The following is a 26,198-nucleotide window of genomic DNA, read 5'->3' as shown; positions in this document are numbered from 1 at the left end:
AAGTATGATTGAAAGAGGGCTGAAGAGCCAATGTTGGGTCATGTAACTGTTCCAAATAAGATTGTTTCTTCTGGGTCTCTCTGATGCACATGCTTAGTGGGGTTTTTGATTTGTCTTATAGAACAAAGCTCTGCACACTATTATGCCTGTGCCCAATTTTCGCCATGAGCTCTACAGTGTAGAGTTTGAGACTCTTAATCTCAAAGTTGTGGGTTTGAGCCCCACTTTGGGCAAAAGATTCCTGCATTGCAGGGGGTTGGACTAAACAATCCTTGTGCCCCCTTCCAGTTCTATGACACTCTGATTCTACAATCTGCTCTTAGGGTGCCTTTTTCACTCCTGCATTCCAAACCAGCCATTTTTGCCCTGCTTTCTGTGTCCACTGGATGTCTCTCTTGACCGCCTTTCTCTTTCCTCGAGAGAATATCCCTGAAGTGTTTATGTATTGCAAACTTAATGAGTCCAGTCTTCTGTTTCTGCAGGACTGGTGTTAGGCAAGAGCATTTCAGTTACTGAAAGCAGCTCCCACCAGGTGGACGTTATTGTGAACGACACAGAATACCAGGGGCCTAACAAATCCCTGATGCTCCACTTCAATGTCACCATTCTTCCAATCAGCATCCAGTTTTCAAACGTGACATATCAGTTCACAGTGAACAGAAATGCTGCCAACTTTTCACAAGTAAGGATTGTGTGCTCTTTTGTTCCATTTGGAAATTCAACTTGGAATTTAAAGTGCCGGAAAATGTTTATATAAATGAATATCCTTCAGAGGTTGATTATGTCCTTTGTTGTCTTTCCAACTTTTTTTAATAAAAAAAATTAGTACAATTTCTTGTGCCAAGGGCAGGCGTGTTTTGCTAAGGAGTGCTCCCTCTCAGGTTGGAAAGAGAGCACAGAGTCCCTTGTCATTTCTGGGGAGTTTCATTCCAGAAGGGAGATGTCTCAATGGCTACCCTGGTCCTCTTCTCATACAGCTTCTCAGCTCTGATGGTGCAAGGTGTAGAGTTTCTTCCTTGTTAAAGTCTGTCCACTGCTGCACTTCTAGGCTTGTAGAAACCAGTCCCTCCAGTGACCAACCTCTAGGTTGAATATTGTAGTGTGTCAAACCTTGGGTGTGTGGGGTTGTTCTAGGGAGTCTTGAAAAGTGACATCATAGTAGGCAATTTCAGGGCCACTCAAAAGGTATGAAAATGTTGATATTAGGGATTTTGATCTTTTTTTTAAAAAAATCCATTTGTTTAGAAATTATCAAAAATTCAGCGCACCTCATGTGAGTCATGCAGTGATGGCAGCTGGGTTAAGCACTAGGGAACCCTCCCTGCTGACTTCCACTGCTGGGCATGTACCACCCATCAGCCTACCCTGTGCTAGATCATACTACTCCCTCATTTCCTACATATTTACCCCCACTATATGTTGTTCGTCTTTCAGTAGATCTAGAATACTAGCTGAGTGTACATTCATTTTTTAATGAATGGGCAAGATGAAATGAAGGGCCCCTTTGTTTCATTTGTTTTTATTAAAGAAACGAATGCACGAGTTCCAAAATGATTCCAAGCATCGTATAATTAATCTGGTACTCACTCAAAACTATTTTAGCTTTCATCCCCACCCCCACCCCTTATGAGTCAGAATAGGTCAGATGGAGGTTTCAGAGAGAGCAGGGTGTCAGGAGTCTGCCCAGTCTTCAGCTCAAACACATTGTAACCAAAGTGTCCAACATTCTGGTGGGTCTTTTTCACCCATAGAACCTTCCAATCATAGTGCTAAGGAGAGGGAATTGTGAAAGTCTATAAAAGAGGGAGAGAATGCTTGGGTTTTTGTTTTTGCCCCTGCAGATTTTCTCCTCCATTAGTGAATATTTGCAGGTCTGTCTTTTGGTTGGTTTGTTCTTTGTCTTTCACAAAAACAGTTCCCACTCAGTCAGCCCTTGCAGTTCCTTGAAGCATTTTCAATCCACTTTGCACTGTATTACTCCTACCTCTCCCCATTCCCTTGTGTTTACTTACTTAAAGTATTTTCATCTCCCTCATCGCTTGACAAGGCTCCTAGAGTGGTGTGCGTTAGATTGATAAAAACAGCAACATATGATTAAGGCAGTAAAAATAGGCTATTTAAAGAGGTGGCACTTACGACAATTTGCTGCTGCTTCCTCTCCTGCTCACAGGGCAGTTGGTTTTTAATGGCCACCGGGAGAGGGACCAGTCTCCCCTGGTGAAGTGATTTGCAGTTTATATTTTAGAGAAATACATTAATTAAAAGTTACATGATCTCGGTAAATCGTACTCTAAGTAGACTAATGTTGGATAGCACCCACAGCCTGTGCAAGTATATGAATTGGGGGAGACTGGGGGAGCAAGTGGCACCCACATAGTTGCAGAGCAATTTAAGCTTCATGGGTCCACAGTGGTTAATGGCTGCTGGTAATTTGTCAACGCAAAAACTGCTACATCCAAAATCCACTTGGCAGTGGCTGAAAGACGCTGTGGCAAGCAGAAAACACTCACACCTGGCAGCGGACACAAAGACATACAATTTCCACCAATGACACCAAATCCTGACGTACCACCTACCCAAAACACACACAACCACCAACACATGCACATAACAAGCACACCCCGGTGCAACACTGGAAACAAATGCATGTGCACACGCTGGCACCCCTGAAATGCACAGCAATCACAGACCCCGCATGCTTCCCCACAAATCAAGAAACCATGACAACACAAAGAGAGCAATGCGAAGGAGAGCTTTATTGGAGCCATGGAAGCCCACACAGTCACAGCAGCATGCAGTAATGACAGGCAGACCAAATACCCCTTGCTCCCATAGGGGACACTCCCTCTCAGGTGTGGCAGGTGGAGGTGAGCAGGCACATCAGTAGAGGCGATGACACCACAGCTCACATCCTAACCATAGCTAGATTGATGGCCTTCAGCATTGGATAATGGACCACCAGTCTCTCCCTGGTGGCCACTCAGGACCCTGGAGGTGGTTGCTGGTATGGCAACAGAGCATAATTCTCCCCTAGCAGCACGGGGGAAGAAGCAGAGCATGTCTGGAGTGGCTGAGCACGTATCATGCGTGCCACCTATGGTTGATGCCAGGCGCCTCTGCAACCTGTGTGGTTGTGATCTGCAAAACAAAAGCCATACAAGAGTTAGCTTATAGACACAGGTGTCATGTTGGCTAGTGGCTTAGCAATCTTTTACTCCTCTTAGGCACCTACTGCAAAAAGTGTACCTAATGTGGGGTTAATTTCCCCAGATTGGGCCCAGCCCATTACTTCCTAGGTGACTTCAGCTGGCAGGGGTATTTATACTTGTCTGTTTTCCCCTTGACAGTGAAGGTCTCAGGTATGTTGTATCCTACCCAACACGGCAGACTTGGAGTTCTGATAGCACCTGGTGTGTTTTTGCTGCTCCTATGAGTGTCTTTAGTTGAATTTGCAAAGTTCTATTTACAGTTAGTTTAAATCACGGTTGGGCTTTGCCTTTTTATTGTCTATAAAATCAGTTCCCTTATTTTCTGTCTAAAATTTCAGATAGGATCCCTTGGAGGAGAATTTCTGAAAGTTTAATGCTAATTGGATCGAGAAAGCCCCTCCCCCCCAAAAAAGTTGCAAAAGCAGCAAAACAGAAACTGGGTATCCTATTGAAGGCAATGGGAGATGAAAACTAAATAATATAAAAAATATGAATGAAATAACTAAATAAATGATGTTTTAAAAGTAAGACTGAATGGATTAACCAAACTAAACATTCCTCTTCACCCCTATAATTAGCTTTACAATGTTTCTCCCCCATTTTTGAACAGCATATAAAAATATACTTGGAATGCCTCCTCCTGAGTCTTGTAGATTGAATATACATTACAGATGCATTCCATATGTTTGTGCTTCAGGCTTGCTTCAGGCTGGCTTGCTTTTATCAGCATGTGGAGTTCAGGCATCAACTTATTTACTGTTTTGTCCTGTGGAAACTTCGTAATGCAGTTTTTCAGGAAGAGAGGAAATAATCAAAATACTTGGGATCTTGAGCTTACCCTTCCATAAGAAGTGCCATTCAGTCTCTGTTTACAGACACAGGAAATCAGCACCTTCCCTTCTTCATTCAATTTGAAGGGTGGTAATTGTAGGTAATAATTGTTACTGCCTTCTAAGTGGGAAAATAGCTAGCAAGCTTGCTCTCTCTGCTGTGCAGGTATCATCTCACCTAAGCCAAGTGCTCCATGCAAATGCCCAGTCATGTGCAACCCCAGTTTGTTTGGTTCTTGCCCCAGGAGGGAAGGAGGCAAGCTTGTGCCTTCACCATATCAGGTTGGTACATAACCCGGTGTGCATATGATTTGGGGCATAGCATCTCCCCTCCTTCCTCTCAATTTGGATGTCAATTTAAGATCTGCAGCAAGGAATTTGATTCAAGCAGCTCACTCCCTAGAGGGTGGCACTCCACATTCTTGAAGTATTAAGCATAATCTGGAATGATTAGCTAGCACAGGGGGAAGTTCAGGATGAACTAACGCAAAGGTGAAATGGCCTTTTGCCCTGAGGAAAATATGAGAGTATGAAGGAACAATTAACCTTTGGGCTGATGCCATTTCTCCATTTTGACAGTCAAGTGAATGAATGAAGAAGCATGAACGTGGCCTGGCAGCAGCCTGTCCCACATCAAAAATAGGATTTAACCCCCCCCAATGGCTTCAAAAAGGAGGCGCTATCCGCTTGTTCTCAGGCAAAATGATCACGTGTGATTTTTTAAGGAGGGAAAGTTGCTGTGAATCTCACAGTACACATACTTTCCATTTGGATTGCAGTTGAGGATAGAGATACATACAAATGAAATGAGATGCTGTATCTTTTTAAATTTGTGTTTTCTTGTATGGTTGTAGAACAAAACATCTTGGGGCACTAATTGAGCTCAGTACATCAGATGTATGCATTGTTACCCTTGGGGTGTATGTGTGTATATGAAAAGAGAGAGATGGGATCTGTAAACAATGTGCCCCAAAGGCCATTATAAATAGAGGTACATAACCCATCTGTTCAAAGGTCAAATGTACATAATAGCATTTACTGTTAACTTTGCATTGAAATGTCACATGCCTTCTATACTGTGTGAAATTCATGGCTTTTGGGATCTGCTGTTTGCAGTGTTATCTTCTGCACTCATCTCTGTGTGTGCATGTGTGTGACCTATCTACCAGGGAGATCACTCAATGTGTCTTAGTCCGTGAAAGCTTATGCCACAATAAATATGTTAGTGTTTTAGTTGTTGAATGTTGGCTACTGTCAGGTTGCCATTCAGGAAAGTCCCTTTCAGTTGGCCCCACCTGCTTGGTTGCAGTGTTCGCATACATGAGAAAGAGCACACCACAAAGCAATTCCACCATGGTTTGATGGGTGTGAGAGGAGGAAAGCAATGCAGGGCCATAGAAATCCATGCTTACAGCCCAGTCCTATGCAAGTCTGCTTGGAAGTAAGCCCTGCAGAATGCAAGGGATTTATTGACATACAAGTGTGGATAGGATTATGGCTTTAAAATTGGAAGCCCTGTGTAGATGCTTCTTCACATATTTAAATGTGGTTTCCCCAACCACATGAGCAAGAAAATTATTGTTTCGCCTGCAAACAAGTATTCGTACCAATCCAGTTGTCTTCAGATCCCACAATGTGTGAAATTGTGTCCAGAGTTGCAGAGCATTAGCATCTCTGAATATACTGTTGCTTCTCTATGATATTAACTGTTGATAACATGCATGAGGCCACCATTAGTGCTGCTTCAGTATGTTTGTTGCTGGTGGCATTTTTGATGATGATTTCCTTTTTTCTTTGAGCCCAGATAGGAAAAATCTGCATTGACAACTGCATGAGGTTTTATGGCGTCAACGTCACCTATAGCTTACAGACCCCCAATGTCAGCTGCTATGCTGTGGAGATTGCTCAGGGCCCTGAAGACCAGTATGGGACCCTCTACGTGAATGATTCCGCTGTGCTACAGAGACCTGATTGTAAAGAAATCCAGTATGCTGTACTAGCTAAAGAAGAGCAGAGCAGGAAGGAAGCGCTCACCCATGTTACCATTGTCCTTGATGGATCACGTAAGTTGTCTCTGGGCTTTGGTCTTGTCCGTGATATGAGCTCTGAATACGCAAAGCCTCCAATACTTGAATATGCAAAGTATTTGGTTATTCAGGCCTTTTTATGCAGCAGCCCTTGCATGTGAGATATAGGCCCCAGGGAGCCTGTTAACACCCTCCCTTCTCTCACTCTGGACAGCAACACAGAACTGTGTTGTTGGATGAAATCCTTTGAATTCAAAGGAAAGAATGTGCTCTTTGCATTTTGTAAGCATTGGGTAGACTCTTACAGAATTTTCTGGTGGTGGTATAGCCCTTCTCCTCCTCTTCTTTGTAGCTATACATACCGATGATGGTTGCCCAGACTCATGTTCGATGAGCAAGACCCGATCAGAATGTGAAGAGTGTGGTGGCCTCGGAGCGCTAATGGGAAAATGCCAGTGGAGACAGGGAAGTGGTAAAGGTATGTCCAGACATTCAGCAATTGAATGGGAATCTAGAGTAGGGCAGATCTGAAGAGAGCATTGAAGAGCATGGGCAATTCTGTCACTGGGAACCTCAGTCAGATATCGAGGACATTCAGGGCATTCTTTGTAACCCTGAGTTGCAAACATATTAATATTAATTGATCATTTTATTCCTTGAGCAGCCTTTACTGCTGTGTGTGTGTGTGTGTGTGTGTGTTTTAGAGAGGTGATACTTAAAGATACTGGGAAATCAGATGTTGTGATTGCAAACTATAAGAAGTCAAATACATTCTCCATTCCTCTCATCCTTCTCTTAGACAAACACTTTTGTATGAGATTTTGTGCAGGAAAGAAGAATAGCACTATGTCATCTATTACATAATCAGTAGAAATATGTCACTGATAAGATAGCTTTGTTTGGAGTGGCAGCATATGTATTTAAAGGTGAATTCCTTCAGACCAATATAGTAAATTGCCATGGAGACAACGTATATTAGGATCAGTTTGATTCAGTCTTGGAGGTGTACAGCAAGCAGCTGGAACAGTGGCTGTGATAAACCACACACACACACACACACACAAAGAAGAATTACTATGTGCTTCTTCAGGGGGTGTTCCAAGGCCTGAAGGAACCAATTTGCCTTGTAAATGTTTGCTGCTAAAATTTAGCAAAGTCCTAATCAACTTATTTGAAGAGGTGTAGAAAGAGCTTTCAGATTCAGAAAGTCACCTGAACTGAAAAATAAATATAATTACAGTCTTTCCTTTGATGGTTTCATGCAGCATCACTTTAGGAAGAGTAAAGGGTAATTTTTCAGTAGCTCATCTTGCAGTGTAAAGATGCTGAGGCCACAACATGCTAAGTTCCTTCTTTTGTTTCTTGTTCTTAGGAATAACAACAAACTATTCCACCTGCACTCCAAGCATCAAGACCTGCCCGGATGCTATCTGTGACGCTGTTGAGAGCAGAGATAAAAAAATATGCCCTCAAGATTGTACAAGTATGGAATCGACACCTCTCAATTTTCTTTTCTCTTGAGTTTTGCTTTCCTACTTCTGGGTCAAGCTGTTGCTTTATCTTAAATGTGAACCAGGGCCAAAACGTTTACAACTGTCTTCAAGGTTGTGCAAGTTTCTTTTAAGGCAGATAACAGCTGTGTTACTTTTTGCATTCAGACTGATTTATGCAGGGTGCCTGTATAAATATTAGAATGTGCTTATTCTGTATTTTATTTTATTGTTTTTTGAAAATAGCCATGACCCAAAGAACTACTCTAGGAACGTAACAAGAGATTTTCTACTTGGTTTTTCTCTGCTAGTTGTTTTATTTTGGTCCAACCACAGCCACTCTGCATTAGTGGCTATTCTGAAGATGCCCAGAGTTTCAGGGTGGCTATCTCAAAAAAATGAACTGGAATTAAAAACACAACATAGATTCAAAATAATTTTTTTAAAGAAAGGTTATGTCTTGAAGGTACTGGTTTCTATTTTATTTAAATGTGATAATTCTCACATTAGGCTCTGATGTTGCAGCAGAACTGCACCATGAGTTCTAGTTCCATAGTTACTGGGTTGAGTGGTTATATTCAGTAATAGCATACATCCTGCCTGGATAGTTTAATGTTCAGTTAAAGGGTTATATAATGTAGTTATACTTAGCACTTTTGTTGAGTGCCTTGAGCCAGAGTGTCTCTGAGCACTCTGCAAAAGTTGTTAAGTATCTTTATTGCCATTTAAGATGAGGAAATATAATAGGAAAAAAAGGCTAAACTGATTCTTCCAAGAAGTGAAAGGGGATATTATTTTCCTGGTTCTCCCATTATCCTCCTCCTGTGCTCTATACTGGGCTGAAGTCCAAATTTAATGTGTGTGTATTTCTTAGTTACCTATGTATTGTAGCTAAGTATGCTCAGGGTAGCATTCTTATGCTACCGTCCTACATTTGACCCCCTTGGTTAAACTCAGTGGGATTTACTTTGAATAAGCAATGGCAATGGGCTGTAGGGGTTCCCAGCTATTCACCCATTCAGATACTGGCCTGGCATGTTGAGTCTCGGAAGACACAGGTGCACTCATGTGTGTGACAGGTACACCTATCACATCATACATTATCTCTTGATACCCAGGCCACAAATTAAAGTGGGGTTCGTTGTTCTAGGGGCAGCTTGCCCTTGCACAGAACTGTGCGATAGTAGGAAGCAGACTCAGCACTGTGGTATTGTAAGCAAAATACTATGCTTCTCTTATATTTGGGAATGCCTGTGCACTTCTTAATTGATTCTCATCATCAGCTGGCACTGACTGGTTTGCCGAGCCTTGATGAAAAATCTTCTGTTTAAACATATGGTTCCCCACATCCCTCTGTGGTAGGAACTTCCACTAGGAAACTGCTGCAAGGTTCATTTTCTTATGAGGAGAGAGCACTGGAAACACAAGGCATTTTTGGGGGACATCTGTTTATTTACAAGTATACACACACTGAACATGGGGTAGCAGACAAGCATTGAGAGAAAATGCTCGTCTATAAAATACAATCAGTTTTCCCCAAAGCAAACAGCATCCACTTGGACCACCCATCCAGTTTTTCCTGTCAGCTGCAAAACTCAGACCTTTGTCCCACTTACTGCTACATTCCAAAACCAGATTGCTTCTTCCTCGTCACGCATGCATGCATGCATTGGCAAAACATTGCTTTTTACCCCCACCCCCAGTAAGCAAGTATACCCTACATTTTCCCTTGGAAGCAACAATTCATCATTAGAGCTCATTAGAGGAATACATGCAGATGTTAGACGGGCAAAAGCTAATGGATAGTCCATTCTTTTCCTTGACACTCATACAACCCAATAATTTTTCCATTATTGTCATGTCCTGCTTTCCCTATCCCTCACACCTCCCACTGGTCTTCCCAAACCCTTCCAGTTGTGTTGGACTACAACTTCCATTCCCCCCCCCCCGACTGTTAGCCACACTAGCTGGAGCTCATGGGAGTTGTATTCTGGAAGATGCCCTTATTGAGGAAGACTGGCCGTTCTCCATTGCTTCCAAATCACCTCCTCCTACCCATGCCTGTTTCCCTATCCTTCTTTGCTGTGCTATAGCATCAACCTGCCTTGTATTTTATTTGAATCTGTTCTTGAGCACCCAACCACAGCCACCACAATGGCACTTGGGGAATAAGTCCGTTCCACCTATTCCTGCAAGAGAAGTGATGTCTGTCTCTCCCATTCCACCAGCTTGCGGGGAGGGGAGAAAGAAAGCTATGTTTTGCAAGCAAGAGCAGCAAAGCAGAGACGCTCCACTTGCAAATGCCAGCCTTGTCTCTCCCCTGCCGATCAATGGTGGGGAAGAGAGAAATGAGCAGATCGCCATCCCTGTGCTTAGTGCTTTGAAGTGTCCCTTTCAGTGTGGTTCTTGCTGCTGTGTTGTCACCAGGGTAGGATGCAGATTGCCACTCCTCTCACCTTGCCACCCAGGACACCAGCAGCTCCTCTCTCTCTCTCTCTCTCTCTCTCTCTCTCTCTCTCTCTCTCTCTCACACACACACACACACACACCCCTCAGTCTAGGTCTGGCAACATATTCTGTGCATAGATTGATGCATACAGTTGCATGTGGATATACACTATTGATTTGCTAGGACTCAGTCATGGCATAGTGGGCAGGATTATAGCTTCGAAGACTATTTCCAGTAAAGTAAAGCTAGCAGTGGTGTAGCTGCTTTTGCACGTACAGCAAATCTATACACCATTGTGAATTCCATTTCACGTTTGTCTCTACTGTCATATTTTAAGGCAGGCTGTTTTGTGGCAGCAACTGATAATCATCATAATAGCCACACAAAAACAAGGTCTCATACAGTTGCTTCTTAGAGCTAAAGCCCCAAAGACAGATGCCAGTTTTCGTGCCCAGATTTGTTTCTCCTGTTTTTACAAACGAAATTTCAAATGCTCAACAGGATAAACCCACAGAACATACTGACATGATACTTTGAGCCCTGGCTGTGGAATGGTGCATGCTCACATTTGTGTTTAATTTAGGGACCAACATTGTTGGTGGCCACCAGAAAGGCCTGAATGGACTGGGAATCAAGGCAGGACATGGAGTTTGTCACTGCTTTCCAGGAACTAGCTGTTACTGCGAGAAAGATGATATCAGAGGTAAGTCTGAAGTTTATTTACTGACTTTACGCTTGTGCTATTGAATGCTCCAACATTTCCATCTTCGAGAGATAAAAAATTCTATGTGTGTGCTCTTCCTCTCTCTCACATGCACATGGGATAGAAGGGTGCATACAGGACACAACTGCAGATGGAATCTGAAGGATAGGGTATTTCTTCCTGCCAAGGAAACATTCAGTACACAATGAGATTTTGATGTAGGAGCACATTGAAATGAGTGATCATCCTCATGCCTTCGCTAATGGAAATAAACTTCCACACATAACTGTCACCATCTCCTTACTGACTGCCCTCAGGTCACTGAGTGCTGGTTGTGGATTCTGAATTCCACATGCCTGTGACTTGCAGCTGGGATATGTGCTCTCCACAACACCCAAAAGCATCTCCCTGACTATACTGTAAAGCAGCACACATTGCATGAGTTGGGGGCAATTGTGTTGGGAGCTTCCTTGCCCCAAAGCTTTGTCAATGGCAAGCAGTCATAAGATGCTGGCTGCAACTCATTTGCTAATAAAATCAGCTTCCAGGGGATGGGAAATTCCCTGTGGCCATGTACACTGATTGCGCTATGGTAATAGTAGTAGTAATACAATATGGAGATAATTATTCTGATGTTTAGATTATCATTTTTAAATAGAGATGGAAATGAAGAAAGAGCAAGCACTTTTAATTTTCCAAGGACTCCCCCCCCCATTTAATGGCTGACATTATCCTTTAATTAACTCTTGATCAAAAGGAAGATTGAAGAAAATTAAAGATTGAGTGAGATGGGACTAAAAAGAACTAAAGACAGAAGGAGTATCTCAAGCTACACAGTTGGCTTGATTTAGCAACACTGATCAATGCAGCCTGCTGATTTTAGGGAGCAAGTACAGCAGCTTTTTAGCAACAGTGAAAGCTGCTTTAACATTTGAGAGTATGTTAGGTAGCTGATGTAGGTGTTCCTCTACTTCCCAAGTTGTTTTCTCCTAATACTTGCTTTCAATAGAGATGCTTTAAATGTGATTTTTAATTGGCATGGAAAGGAAAAAATTGTGGCAAGTGCCATGACCAAATTATTCTTTATCCACAGAGCCATTGTGTGATTACATGTGCAAAACTGTGATTGCAGGAGGAGTCCTGCTATCCTTCATTATTTCGGTACTCCTTTCTTCCTACTTCATCCATCGCTATCACAAGAATTCTCCAAAGCCACCTATTGCTTCTGCGGAGATGACCTTCCGCCGCCCTGCCCAGTCATACCCCATAAGCTACTCATCGACAAATGTCCGTCGACCGTCAATGGACTCTGAGAACCAGATGTCAGTAGACACATTTAAAATACCTGTAAGTTTTTCCAGTTTTCAGCTGCTTACCATTCAAGGCATATGGAGAACCAGCTTCTATTTACTATTGCTGATTTACCAAGTGTGAGGAAGAGTTCCTGGTTTACTCCCACCATTGTATTTATTTTTCAAATCCTTCTAACAGCTGCCGCCATGTATCTTTACTATGTCTGCTGTTTACTAGAGCCTTAAATCTACATAGTAGCAGTGGTACTTTCAGTATGGCATAAAACAAGCCAGGTTCACAATATAAGTAAATAAAAGTAACAAGTTGTTCTTTAAAGGGTAAAATAAGGCAAATATTATACCATACCCTCCAACATTTCTTCAAGGAAAATAGGGACATCCCATTCCATAATGATAATTTTACTGTTTATAATCCACACATCTTACTGGGTTGCCCCAGCCACTCCGAGCAGCTCCCAACATATATACCGTAAAAGCATTAATTTTTTTAAAAAAACTTCCTGATACAGGATTGTCTTCAGTTAGCTCAGGGGTCAGATAACTCCATACCCTCCAACATTTCTCCAGTGAAAATGGGGACATCCTAAAGAAAAGTGGGACATTCCAGGATCAAATAAAAAACTGAGATGGTTTGTCTAAACCAGGGATGTTCTTAGAAAATAGGGACACTTGGAGGGTCTTCTATACTTAAACCAGTTACTGTTTCTTGAAGATTTAGGTTTGCTCTAATAAAGGCTACTGTTACTTTAAATGGTAAGGTAAAGGTAAAGGGACCCCTGACCGTTAGGTCCAGTCGTGACAGACTCTGGGGTCGCGGTTCTCATCTTGCTTTATTGGTTGAGGGAGCTGGTTTACAGCTTCTGGGGCATGTGGCCAGAATGACTAAGCTGCTTCTGGCGTACCAGAGCAGTGCACGGAAACACCGTTTACCTTCCCGCCGGAGCGGTACCTATTTATCTACTTGCACTTGACGTTCTTTCGAACTGCTAGGTTGGCAGGAGCAGGGACTGAGCAACGGGTGCTCACCCTGTCGTGGGGATTCGAACTGCCGACCTTCTGATCGGCAAGTCCTAGGCTCTGTGGTTTAACCCACAGCGCCACCCACGTCCCTTCACTATAAATGGTAGTCGCTTGTAAATATGGAAACTTGCACAGAAGTGAAGGAGAGGAGGAGGGTGGGAGAGGAAAAACTGGCAGCAGGGAGGGAGGGGGAGCAGAAATGAATGGAAGGAAGAGAGAGGAAAGGCCCCTCTTCCAAGAGATCAGTTCAGACCTCTGGCAAGAGTAATCTTGTCCCTTGTCTGATAGTTGATAGCTGTCTTGGGCAGAGAGATATACAGAAGGGGGGCAGAAAGAGTTAAGGGGGGGCCTACCCACAAGGGACACTGCCCCTACCTACAGCTGGCATGCAGCTACCAACAATTTATCCCTTAGTCAATGCAGGGGGTGGGAATCCTATGCATGATGCTACTTATTAATATAATTCATTCAGTTTCCTTTCTTCGCGTATGGCCAATATTCATATGGAGTTTGAGATCTTGGAAAACAACTTGCTGCAAGTTTATCTGCCTGAAAATTAGACCCATATGAATAGAAAACGTTCCATTCAATTCTGTGGTTGTTCCACCTAATACAATAGCTTGTTTGTTAGTTGTACGTCCTTTGGTATGGAACCATAAATGACCGCTTGTTCTACTGGAATGAACAATTAGATTACAGTTAACTAGTCCCTCCAGAAGTCTGCAACTAATTATTTTAGCGTTTCCTAGCAACCTGGTTTGGCTGCTCCTCACTGCAGCTGTATCAGCCATACTAGTAAAATATTGCTTGCTTGAGAAAATTTCAGCTTTTAAAAAGTCAAACGAATAGCAGTCTTTTTAAAAATAAAAAGATAGCTTGTGGTCATCACCTGCATTTATCCTGAGCTTTTGCTTTACTGTGATTTGAGACTACATGTTTGCATACGAAGTTCTACTGACTAGGTCAGGAGTGACCAAACTTGGGTTTTCCCGGCCCCCTTGCTATCCTTCCTGTGTCATATTAGGAGTCTCAGTTGCTATGCACTGCTGCTTCCTACTTGGCAGACAAGCCTTTCGTTTGCCATGGGGAAGAAGGGTGACTGCAGAGAGCCTTACAGCACACAGCCTGACACACACAAGCTGACATAGGGAAGAATTGCAGGGGCCGTGAGAGTCACATGCTGTACTTCCCCCCTCCTCCCATTTTCTAAAAAGTGACCTCTCATCTCTTGGGGGGAGGGGCTCACTTCCGAAAGCACTGACTTGGCTGAGCACCATGTAGGAGAACCACATGCTGGTTTTGCACCAATAACAGGGCACCCCTGAGCAGTGGCGTAGCGTGGGGGGTGCAGGGGGGGCCGGCCGCACCGGGCGCAACATCTGGGGTTAGGGCAAATCCACGGGTTAGGGGGCGCAAATGCACGGGTTAGGGGCACAAATTACTTGCCTTGCCCCGGGTGCTGACAACCCACGCTACGCCACTGCCCCTGAGGCCTCTGTGTCACTGCAAAGGCCTCTGAGATGACTTGTGTGTTACTAGCTGGAGGATGAGGTACGATTTGGCACGTGACATTCTCCAGCTTTGCTTGCACATTGCAGGCTCCCTTTCCAGTCAGGTTCTTGAATCTGGCTAGACTTCTGTAAGGTAAAGGGACCCCTGACCATTAGGTCCAGTCGTGACCGACTCTGGGGTTGCGGCGCTCATCTCGCTTTATTGGCCTAGGGAGCCGGTGTACAGCTTCCGAGTCATGTGGCCAGCATGACTACGCTGCTTCTGGAGAAAGCAGAGCAGTGCACGGAAACGCCGTTTACCTTCCCGCCAGAGCGGTACCTATTTATCTACTTGCACTTTGACGTGCTTTCGAACTGCTAGGTTGGCAGGAGCAGGGACCGAGCAACGGGCGCTCACCCCATCACGGGGATTCGAACCGCCAACCTTCTCATCGGCAAGTCCTAGGCTCTGCAGTTTAACCCACAGCGCCACCCGCGTCCCACAGACTTCTGTAGGTGCAGTCAATATACTGGGGTAGGAGAGCTGAAAATACCGTATTGGCCCAAATATAAGCTGCTCCTTTAAAATTGGAAGGGAAAAAAGAAAAAATACCTGAATATAAGCCACTCCAATCCTCGCTGCTCCTGGCTGCATACTTGGGGGGGGGGGAGCCGCGCTGCATTGCCAGCCTTCCCCCTTCCCCACTGCCTCCCTTCCCGACCTTGGGGGAGAGGATGGGGGACTATGCGTGGGGCAGGCGCCGCTTTGCCACGCTCCTGGCTGCATACCGTAAGGTCGCGAATATATAACTTTTCACGGTTGGAATTTGGGGGGAAAGTGAGGCTTATATTCAGGGCAATACGGTAATAACAATATATTTCACATCTGGCAACCAAGGCACCACTTTGGTTTCAGATAGTGCATGGGTTGTCAAGTCTAAAAAGCCCAGGACACGGAATTTTATTTATTTATTTATTTATTTGAATTTTTTTATTTTCAATGCAGAATCATAACAAAAGTTACAAACATTGAATCCAAAATAATACTATACAAACAAAAATCCCCGGAACATATAGGAAAAAAAAAACAGAAAAGGAAAAGGAAAAAAAAAGCAAAGGAAACAAAATTAAACAAAAACGAAAAAGCACACATCTACAGAAAAAAACCATATCATTACGTACATAAACACAAATTGACTTCCTTCCTTTGTTCTAAGACCTCAAAAAATTTACTCTTACTGTATTATTGTGTCTAATTAGATTACTTCCACCTTGGTACTTTTTTTTTTTTACACCATTTTTCTTTTTCTTTAACCCTGTAAAGCATCATTCATTACATACCAATATACTAACTCCAGAACAATGTTTTTTCATATACTCTTTAGCACAACCCCATTCTTTTAATAATTTCTGGTCCGATTGTCCCCTTATATAAGCTGTGAGTCTTGCCAGATTTATGTATTCACAAAATTTAATTTGCCAATCTTTCACTGATTGAATTTTTCTGCCTTTCCAGTTTTTAGCTATAAGCATCCTGGCAGCTGTTGTTGCATAAAGGAATACTTTCCTTTGATTTTCGGGGATATCATTTGTAATTAAACCTAAAAGGAATGCCTCCGGTTTTTTACTGAAAGATATTTTAAACATCTTTTTGAGTTCTTCATAGATTTCATTCCAGAATTGTTTAATAGGTCGGCATTCCCACCACATGTGAAACATTGTTCCTATTCCTTTTTTACATCTCCAACAGGTATTTGATTTTAATTTGTAAATTTTAGCCAATTTTACCGGAGTTAAGTACCATTGGTACACCATTTTCATAAAATTTTCTCTTATTGTATAACATGCCGTGAATTTAATATCATATTTCCATAATTTCTCCCATTGGTCCAGCCGAATTACATATCCTATATCACATGCCCATTTAATCATAACTTCTTTTACTTCTTCATCCTTTAATTCCCATTCTAATAATAAATTATACATTTTGGATATATATTTTTTTGAGTTTTGTAATAATACTTTTTGTAATTTTGATTCTTCTTTTTCAAATCCTATTACTTTATCCTGGTTGAATATTTGTGCAATTTGGTGATATTGTAACCATGTGGTACAGTATTGGGTCACCTCATCGTATGGTCTTAGTTTTAATTGGCCCTGTTCTTCCTTTAGGAGCTGCTGGTATGTTGCCATTCTTCCTATAGTATTTTTCTTTTTACTTCCAGCGGTGAGACCCATCATGGGGTTTTTGGTTCTAACAACCTTCTATGTCTCACCCAGACCTTGTATAATGCATTTCTAATTACGTGGCTTAGAAATTCTTTATGAACTGCCACTTTGTTATAAATTAGATAGGCATGCCAACCATATCTGTTGTTCCATCCCTCCAAATCCAAAATTTCAATGTTATCCAATTTGATCCAATCCTTGATCCAAGTAAAGCATGCTGCATCGTAATATAGTCTCAAGTCTGGGAGTCCAAAACCTCCCCGCTCTTTTATGTTGGTTAATAATTTATGTTTGATCTGTGAAAGCCCAGGACACAGAATTTTAGAGGCCTCTAGCAGCCGTGGTGGCTCATTCACCAAGAAGTAATGTATTTAGCTTTAACTTTGGAAGTGTATACTCGATTCTGACGAAACTAAGCCCACTGATGTATATTTTGCTCTAGGCGGCTTAGTTTGGTCAGAATTGAGTATGCACTTTCAGAGTTGGTGCTAAATGCATTGCTTCTAGTAAATGAGCCACCATAGCCATTGGCATTTGCCCTGGGCCACTGGAGCAGAATGAGGTAATAAATAAATAAACTATCACATAAAAATGAAGAGTAACATCAATAGTGGAAATATTCTTCGGACCCATATGCTACCTTAATTTGCACCAAATAATTTTATGGAATCTAGTTTATGAAATAATCACAGACACAGAGTCACAGGTTACCAACCTTAAAAGTCCCGTTATAAGCTATGTGGAAAAAGCATCCAAATTAATAATGCTCACTTAATGCCTAAGCAAAACAGAATTCTGTTTAAATGGTAATCTGGTGCATATACATGAAAGGACAGAGGGTGAAGGCTCAGTTCCAGGAACATTAAGCTCAATGTGGTTGCTAGTGTCATAACCTTAAAAATCCTTCTCTGCACAACGGGGAATCAATGTTGCAGGCATTTTGGGGAGCTTTTGCCAGTGAAACACTGTCTTTTTGTGCATCTCATTTGTCTCCCTAGGCTATATTTAGATGTTAGGGGATGGTACTTTCATAGAGGCATGTATGCTGTTTGCTTTTGTTTCTCTGTTGGTTTATACAGTCATCACTGTTCTGTGACGGTCAGGCTTGATAGGTTCCCAAAACAGAAAGGCAATTGTCTGAGATGAATGGTTGAATTCTAAAACAAGCCTCGCTTCCCCTTCGGTTTCCTCAAGCTTATAAAACGGTGAAATATTTTTACCCAAGAGCATTTACTTTTCATTTCTGGCAACACTTATGGCAGGAGCGCAGATAGTTTTCACCCTAATTGCCACCTATCATGTGCATATACTGGCTTCATAGTTTTATAAAAGGCAACTGCACCTGGGAACTTCAGAGTTGGGAAATAGTCCAATAAATTTCCATGGATTCTGTGTGATCAGGCCTCAGAACCTTCTTCAGTGCAGAAGGAGTGTGTCACTTCAGCCACTGTGTTTGGCAAGCAGGGGGAAAAAACCATTTGGGTTGGCCTGGTCTGGTATATATTATTGCTCTGCCAAAAGTTATCCTCTGTGGTTTGTTCAACCATTATCTATCAGTTAATAAGAAAATAAAGTGAAGGTTGTCTCTAGGCCTGGGCAATATATCAATATGAGGAGTACGAGGAGCAGACTGTGTTGTCAGCTTCACTCAGTAGGTATCACTGGTGAAACTGCCACCACTCCTGAGTCCCTCTGTTAGCGACTTTCTCCAGCGAGTGTTGTTAGCAGAGGGACTCAGGAGTGGTGAGGGCTTCACCAGCGATATATCACGGAGTGAAACCGCCATCCCACTCTGCCCTCATACTGCACAGAGGGACAAAAGGGCTGCATCTGCATCTTTCAACTGCTCAGCTGAGGAGTGTTCAGTTACCGCTCCCCTCAACTGAGCAGTTAAAGGATCCCCCAGCCCGGCGCTGGCTCCCACTCAACCGGCGAGAGCACTGGGCATGGCTCTGCTGGGGATTGGGAGCCCTCTCGCGCCCCAGCTAAGTGTACAAACAAGCTGCCTTGTCCCAGACTGCTAGGGGCTGGGGTGAAACCACCTCAGCTCCCATGATGAGAGCTGTGGCGATTTCACCAGGCGCCTGGCAGGCTGGCGGCAATGCAGCTTGTTTTTTCAACAGTGCGGTATATCGGCAGGCCACGATGTTTGGCTGGTGATATACCGTGATGCTGAAAAGCTTATATCGCCCAGCCCCAGTGGTCTCATTTTAAAGATATTGGGGGGGCGGATTAAGGTGAAAGAAAGGGCTTCCTTTAAAACAAAATCAGTGAGTGTATTGCTCTCTGGCTCCTGGTAGCTCAGCATCCCCAGGTCCCTGTGCTTCAATTAAAGCCCAGGTATCTCCTCCCTTAGGGCTTTTTCAGATCAGGAAGCACAAACAGCCAAGGAAAGGGGAGAGTGCTGGAGAAATGTTTAATGGAAAGAAAAACACACATACAACGCTTGGCTAACTTGCAACAACCATAAGATAAGCTCAACCTTACACCCACTGTAATTTTTTTTTTAAATAATAATCTAAAATTACCTGCTAATGAGGCAGAAAAGCAGAAACTTCTTTTGCAAGGAAATATAACTATTGGCAGATTAAAGAAGGTATTGGGGCCTTTCTTCCCCATTTGGCAGAGAGAGAAGGCAGGTTGGAAACCGTATCAGATGACCTGCAGTGGAAAGGAGAGGGAAGTGCCCTCATCAAATGCTGTTACTCTTCTGTCTCGTGAGATTTACTTTTCCTCTAACACAGGAAGATCCAAAGTGGGAATTTCCTCGGAAGAACCTGGTGCTTGGCAAAACGCTTGGAGAAGGAGAATTTGGGAAAGTCGTCAAGGCAACTGCTTTCAGGCTTAAGGGGAAGGCTGGCTATACTACTGTTGCAGTCAAAATGCTAAAAGGTACTTTTTCTGCAAGCGCCTGGAAATATCTGCAAATGATTTGGTAACTTATGACAGAGGTCCAGCTTGGAAGCAAAAAGCTGCCGGATCCCACATACGTTCCAGTCGGATGTCCTAAAGCGTTCTATTTATATTCTGACATTTCCCCCTGTGCTTCATTGATGAGGGCAGTCACTTCCACGGGGCACAAGGGCAACTTGACTTAGCTTGGCCAATGCAGCTCACTTAAATTGTCATCTCAACAGAGGCGTTTCAAGAGCATTCTAAAAAAGCTGTGCTTTTCAGCTTTAGCTGAACTCTTTCCTACAGATACTTTAGAGCACAGTATAAAAATAGCACCTCATTGTCACACATAAGATGCGAAAGAGCAACATGCTCACCAGATCTTTCTCTCTAACTATAGCTGCTCTATCGATATACAATGGCCAGATCTAGAGTATTTGGTTTGTCACAGCAGAGTGTGACAGAAGCAAAGCAGTAGCTTGGAAGGAAGGCCAGCTTGCCCATGGGTATGCCCATTGTTCCTTTTGCTGTCCTTCATCTGCCTTCCTTTTCCTGCATGCAGAATGGTTGGGAAACTCTTAGCTTAGATATGTCGAGAGTGAAGAGAGAAAGCATTTGGCCACGTCCCCTTTCCCAAGCACATTGGCATTGGGCTGCACTATATCAGAGGAAGCAGTGATGGGTGAACCAAGGGAGATGAAAGGTAGTATTACCCATCTCTGCAAAGTAGTAATAACAATTTCAAGTTACGAAATGGTAGGGCTATTAAAAAGCTGAAGATCATCTAGTTGAGATATCTGTACCAGGCAGAATGTTATAAACCTCAAACAGCAGTTAAGGCATTATTAGCCTCCTGTTGGCATCCATCTGTCTTGAGAGACAATGGGGTGTGCCTCCGAGGTGAAGTCAGACTGCTGGAGAATCACAGTGTCTGCTGTGCTACAGAGATCGGTAACTCATAACTGTTGCCTCGTGTGCTGTTTTTGCTGCATTAGCAACACCAAAGTGACCTCTCAGGGGCGCAAGCTTGGGCAGCGTGTATGGAGGTCCTGGGCTGCCCAGATGAGAGCCTTGTTGTGGTCCAAAGGAAAGCACAGCAAAACATTGGGCACCAGCTTGGCTGCAGGAGTTGCTAGAAGGGGATGTACTGGACACCATCCAACCATCTTAAGGACTCCAACTTTGGGTAGAGTTTACTCCTTAGTCTTGTCTTCTCCCAAAGATGTCCTGCAAGGTAGAGGGACATTAACCTGTATCACCCAGTTAATATTGTGACCAAGCAGGAGCTAGCTATCATCATGCCTACAGTGCAAAGAGGAAGTTTCAGATACCTGAAAGCATCTGCTTTCAAGTTCCGCTGAGTATGCAGTAACAGTGTCCGCCCCCCCCCCCCAAGAACAAAGGGATATTAGCAACAGACCTGACTTTTTGGTGCTGAATCATCTGCAAAATATTACTAAAAGAGGAGCAATTTCAGTTAGATTTCTTCTTTAATGTTCTCAAGTGGTTTCCCTTTGCCACCACATCACAGCAAGTTTTTCAGGCAAGATACTCAAAGCCATCAAAGAGTACAGGAGCTTGGATAGGAGCAGTTTGGCCTGCATTTGTTCCCTACCTGCTACATCTTCCTTTGCAATAGAATGATTAGAAGGTTAGGGCTGAGACATGAGGGGTTGTTATGGCAACCCAACTGTTAAAGGTGGGTGTCGGTTAGAGAATCTAGTGGAGCAAGTGTTTTCAAGATAATCTAAGATTCTTTCATGAAAACAAACAAGCCTGATTCACTTCATGCCTCTCAGGACCCTCTTCTTTGGCTTGGAAGAGGCTAATTTTTTCCACGTGGGTAGGAATCAAGGAAGCACTTTCAGGCTCTCTGTACATTATTCATTTAAGGCATTTTAAACCTGCTCTTCAGCTGAAAAAGGCTCCCAGAGTGGTTTACATGAATAATTAAAACAAGGAACACCTTGCCCCTAATTTGTTTAAGATGGTTATTTGCAGCCAGTAAGTGCCAGAGATCCAGGTAGTATGTCAGTATTTCAATATTATGGGAATAGTGTTTGTAATTAATATATGGTATTTCTTCCATTGCTCTGTTCTGCAGAAAATGCTTCCCAAAGCGAGCTGAGAGATCTGCATTCAGAGTTCAATCTTTTGAAACAGGTCAACCATCCACATGTCATTAAACTCTATGGAGCTTGCAGCCAAGATGGTAAGTGAGAGTCACACGTTATACAAGTGGGGACCATTTTAGGCATGTCCAATTTAGCATGACTGCTGATGCACGGGTCCTTTTGGACCTGGAGGAATGGGGTGGGACAGGGGCAGGGCAGGCTTATGCGCCTTCTGTCGATGTGCACTGTGACCTGGAGGGCAAGCCCCGTGGAAATGGGGAGTTGCCTGTATATAAAATAAGAAAGAGACGGTATGTAATCCCCAGAGTGCCGCAAGAGAACTACAAGCTTGGCACAGTCAATCAATCAGTTTTTCAGTCCTGTGCCCCAAAGTATCCATCAACAGAGGAGGCTGCCTTTTATTTCTGCTGTGGCACTTTCACTGCTCTGGTCATTCCTACTTCCAAACATATTCCACTGAGGGCCTGTTTTTGGGCTCTACCTTCGCATTGGATGCAATTGCTTTTCTGGTGAAAAGATCAACAGAAATCTGGGCTAAGGAGGCGGCTTGCAGAATCACCAGGCTTTATTGGACAAAGGTCCTGCTGTCTTAGATATTGAAATACTCCAATTACATGTGTATTAGTCAGCTAAAATGGTAGTACCTGTGGCCACCTGCTTTGGACATGACAAGGACACTTTCACAGTGATAGGTACAATCCAGCAAAACAAGTAAGAAACACACATACACCTTACTGATAACTTTATAGGATTTGGTCAATTACTGTATTGGCCTGAATATAAGCCACACTCAAACATAAGCCGTACGTTTAAAATTGGAGGTGGGGGAGAAAAAAAAAATACCTGAATATAAGCTGTTCGCTTCCTCGCTGCTCCTAGCTGCATGCTGGGTGGGTGGGTCTTGTTCCTCGCTCTCTCGCTTCCCAGCCTTGGGGGAGAGGACGGTCTTGGGGGAGACGACAGGGGACTACACATGGGGTGGGCGCTGTTTGTCCCGCACTCCTGGCTGCATACCATAAGGTCATGAATATAAGCCACACTTAAACTTTTCATGGTCGGAATTTGGGGGGAAAGTGAGGCTTATATTCAGGCCAATACAGTAAGTGACAGATGCTTAGTTTAGAAATAATATTCCATAGGACAGTGCAATAAAACAGCCGGAGGGGGAATTATTAGTCTGGTAACTTAGGCATTCATTTCAATAGATCTGATGGCAATTGTTGTTGCATAGCAACAGTCTCACATTTGAAGGGGAGCTGTGCCTTAAGGGACTGGCATGTGATTTGTGATACTGTCATACTGAAGTTGGTTGATTTGTGCAGCCGTATATTCAGCAGCATCCCCAGTTTCTGAACTTGCTAATCAGCCACATTCATTATATGTTTCCATATGGCACAATTTATAAGAATTTCATTTGTGGCTGACAGCATGTGGGGAAGGTTTTTGTCGTCTCCGAAGCCCTGGGAGCAGGGTTCCAGTGGAGTCCCTGGGGTCAGAGTTTTAGTGCCCTGCTTAGCATCTTGTCCCTCCTATGGCTAGCACAAGCAAGATATATTACACAAAGTCTATGCAGATGTATTTAATTCAAATAATGTATACAGGCTGCAGCATCCTGCTTTTGTGTATATAAAATTTGAATTCATTTGGCCTGGAATTTCAGGGTGTTGTTATTTTTAAATCAGAGAAGACACAAAGCCCTGCCTAACAAAGATACAGAGCTAGGTTTTAAGGTTGGTGAATGAGTAAAATTGATACAAGCTTTGCACTCTCTTGTTAGCCTGGTACAACAGGGGAGAATGCTAGGAATCCTGCTGTTTCTGGTTTGGATGCTTATATTCTCTACATTCTGTTAAAGCTGGGATAGGAGAGCTTTGAACCTCCAGGCCTCTGTGTTCAGTATTGTAGCATGGGGGAAAGCATTCATGTGGGTGGCAAAGCTTGCTAATGGACTGAAATGTCAGGATCCTTTCTGCAGGAATCTATACTTGAGAGCTTTAACAAACCACTGTAATTAGTGTGCAGGGAGCACGAGATACTGTGAGGATTACCACAGGCTGCAGAAAATAATGTTCATACCTTAAACTGAGTGCTTTTGATTGGTTTCTCTGCGCAGACCCATTTGCATAGAAATCTTCCTTAAACATTCCATAAAACCAAGGAAACATCACAATTTATCTGTCTGACTTTGGAAGAAATGCAGCGTAACACAACTGATTGCTTTTCTTAGACAGGATACCCAAAGGCATGTTCCCAGAAATAAGCACTTTTCATTTCAATTGCCTGTCTCCATGGTGGGAGAACACTTCTGAACATAAGAGTTCACCTTATAGCACTGGATTTTGTTGTGCTCTTTTTCATAGAAAAGTTTATATAATGTTCCTTTGGTGGGGTAGGAGAGCTGAAGGGTGGGGGGAAATCACATCTGGAAACCAGTGTGCCCCTTTGGTTTCAGATAGTACATGGGGTAGATGAGTCTAAAAAGCCCAGGACACAAATTTTCACAGCCCTCCAGCAGCTATGGTAGTACATTTACCAGAAGTAATGTATTTAGCATTAAGTGTATAGTTGATTCTGACCAAACTAAGCCCCGTAGGATTATGTGCAAATAAGCTTTATATTCTGATTTGCTTGATGTGCATAATTTAGGCTGTAGTGCTGCAAGGGAGTAAGACCCGTGGATCTTAGTGGGACTTAAGTCTGAGTAAGCATGCATAGGACTAGACTGTTAAAACAGGTAACAAAATTAAATGGTTTTTTGGGGGTGCAGGTGTTTGTTTGTTTTTATGTACAAGGTGTATAAATCTTGCTGATATGCCGCTTTACTAATTATTGAGAACAATAATTTTTATGTATCTTTTTATGCCTCAGGGCCTTTGTACTTAATAGTCGAATATGCTAAATATGGCTCCTTGAGGAGTTTTCTGAGAGAAAGCCGGAAAGTTGGGCCCAGCTATGTGGGGAGTGATGCCAACAGGAATTCCAGCTACCTGGACAATCCGGATGAGCGAGCCTTAACCATGGGTGACCTGATCTCGTTTGCATGGCAGATCTCTCGTGGAATGCAGTACCTTGCTGAAATGAAGGTATGGCGTCCCGCATTCTCACCCTCTCTTTGTGGCCTTCCAAGTAAGCATACATGATAGTTATATGTCTTTCTTTCCTTTCCCCAAAGCTTGTACATCGTGATTTAGCAGCCAGAAATGTCTTAGTAGCCGAAGGGCGCAAGATGAAGATTTCTGACTTCGGTTTGTCACGAGATGTTTATGAGGAGGACTCTTACGTCAAGAGGAGCAAGGTACAAACACAGTCACTGGCAGCCTGGGATTCATAAGTTGATAAGGAAACTATACACATTCGTAAGAGAACTTCTGGACACACACATCGAAACATGTCTAGCAGGACTCATCAGTGCACAAACTTTTGTGTGCCTGAGATTGTAAAAAGGAACAGCTAATATGGGTGGTGTAAAACCTGTGTATGTAGCCTTCTGTTTTTGATCTTGTGCAAGCTATTTACTTTCAACCCAAGGGTTTTCCCGGTGCATCCATGTTTTGCTGTAATCCATATGAATGAAATGCACATTTTCTGATAAAAGGCATATGAAACTACTTGACAACATGCATGTTAAATGTGACAAAAGTGAAATGAAAACAAATGTGACATGAGAAGCAGTGCTAAACAGAACTTACAAGCAGTAATAGTTCTTTATTTTCTTGCCAGGGTCGGATACCTGTGAAGTGGATGGCAATTGAATCTCTCTTTGATCACATCTACACAACACAAAGTGATGTGTAAGTCTATGTATTTATGGTCCCTGTCATGCAACTTGGTCTTTGTACTCATGCTGTGCCAGAACACCTCCGGCTGAAGAGGCCATCTGCTCTATAGCCCTACTGTAGAAAACAGAGTAAGTTGTAGCAGGCTGGATAGTCAGCTTCTCAATCACAAGATACCCAGCATCTCCTGCAAGGAGGAGATTAAACCTTAGCTAGCAGTAACTCAAGGTTTGTTTAACAAGCTTTTACTGGCCACGGCATTCATGAGGCCTCACTTTCAGCTAGCTTTCTGCAGTCCTTCAAACACATTTGCTGTAACACTGGACAATATAAGGTGAAATGGATTGCTATAATCTGGACAAGGCTGAATTTCCCTAGAATCAGAACCCCTCTAACCCAGGGATGGGCAACCTTTTTTCAAGGGCAGCATTCATAGAATTGTAGAGTTGGAAGGGAGCACCAGGGTCATCTAGTCCAACCCCCTGCAATGCAGGAATCTTTTGCCTAATGTGGGCTCGAACCTATGACCCTGAGATTAAGAATCTCATTCTGTACTGACTGAGCTATCATGCTTGAGGGCAATCTGTCAAGGCTGCATGTCCACAGTAGGCAGGGATAGAGCCAAAACTGGG

General features: G+C 43.1%; 1 protein-coding gene and 1 long non-coding RNA gene across 12 annotated transcripts in view; one reads left to right on the top strand and one right to left on the bottom strand.

The window, feature by feature from the left end:
• The window catches only part of LOC310763060, a 41,740-nt gene extending 20,375 nt beyond the window's left edge, over nucleotides 1–21,365 (bottom strand). Inside the window, exons 1-2 of the long non-coding RNA XR_014548441.1 lie at nucleotides 21,076–21,365; nucleotides 19,289–19,421 (exon numbers count right to left, since the gene is read on the bottom strand). This is a non-coding gene — a long non-coding RNA (uncharacterized lncRNA). The remainder of the gene's footprint in view (nucleotides 1–19,288; nucleotides 19,422–21,075) is intronic.
• The window catches only part of RET (ret proto-oncogene), a 123,748-nt gene that overhangs the window by 84,409 nt on the left and 13,141 nt on the right, over nucleotides 1–26,198 (top strand). For all 11 annotated transcript variants that reach the window (XM_083614587.1, XM_083614588.1, XM_083614584.1 and 8 more), the window contains 11 exons: nucleotides 483–682; nucleotides 5,844–6,102; nucleotides 6,419–6,544; nucleotides 7,439–7,549; nucleotides 10,589–10,708; nucleotides 11,802–12,055; nucleotides 19,505–19,652; nucleotides 21,760–21,867; nucleotides 24,659–24,873; nucleotides 24,963–25,085; nucleotides 25,511–25,581. In XM_083614587.1, coding sequence (XP_083470713.1) covers nucleotides 483–682; nucleotides 5,844–6,102; nucleotides 6,419–6,544; nucleotides 7,439–7,549; nucleotides 10,589–10,708; nucleotides 11,802–12,055; nucleotides 19,505–19,652; nucleotides 21,760–21,867; nucleotides 24,659–24,873; nucleotides 24,963–25,085; nucleotides 25,511–25,581 — 1,735 coding nt within the window. The remainder of the gene's footprint in view (nucleotides 1–482; nucleotides 683–5,843; nucleotides 6,103–6,418; nucleotides 6,545–7,438; nucleotides 7,550–10,588; nucleotides 10,709–11,801; nucleotides 12,056–19,504; nucleotides 19,653–21,759; nucleotides 21,868–24,658; nucleotides 24,874–24,962; nucleotides 25,086–25,510; nucleotides 25,582–26,198) is intronic.

The sequence above is a fragment of the Podarcis filfolensis genome (assembly GCF_964270895.1).
Source record: "Podarcis filfolensis genome assembly, chromosome: 5".
Taxonomy (NCBI): domain Eukaryota; kingdom Metazoa; phylum Chordata; class Lepidosauria; order Squamata; family Lacertidae; genus Podarcis; species Podarcis filfolensis.
Note: the sequence above shows the minus strand (reverse complement) of the source record. Positions and strands in the feature narration are given on the sequence as shown.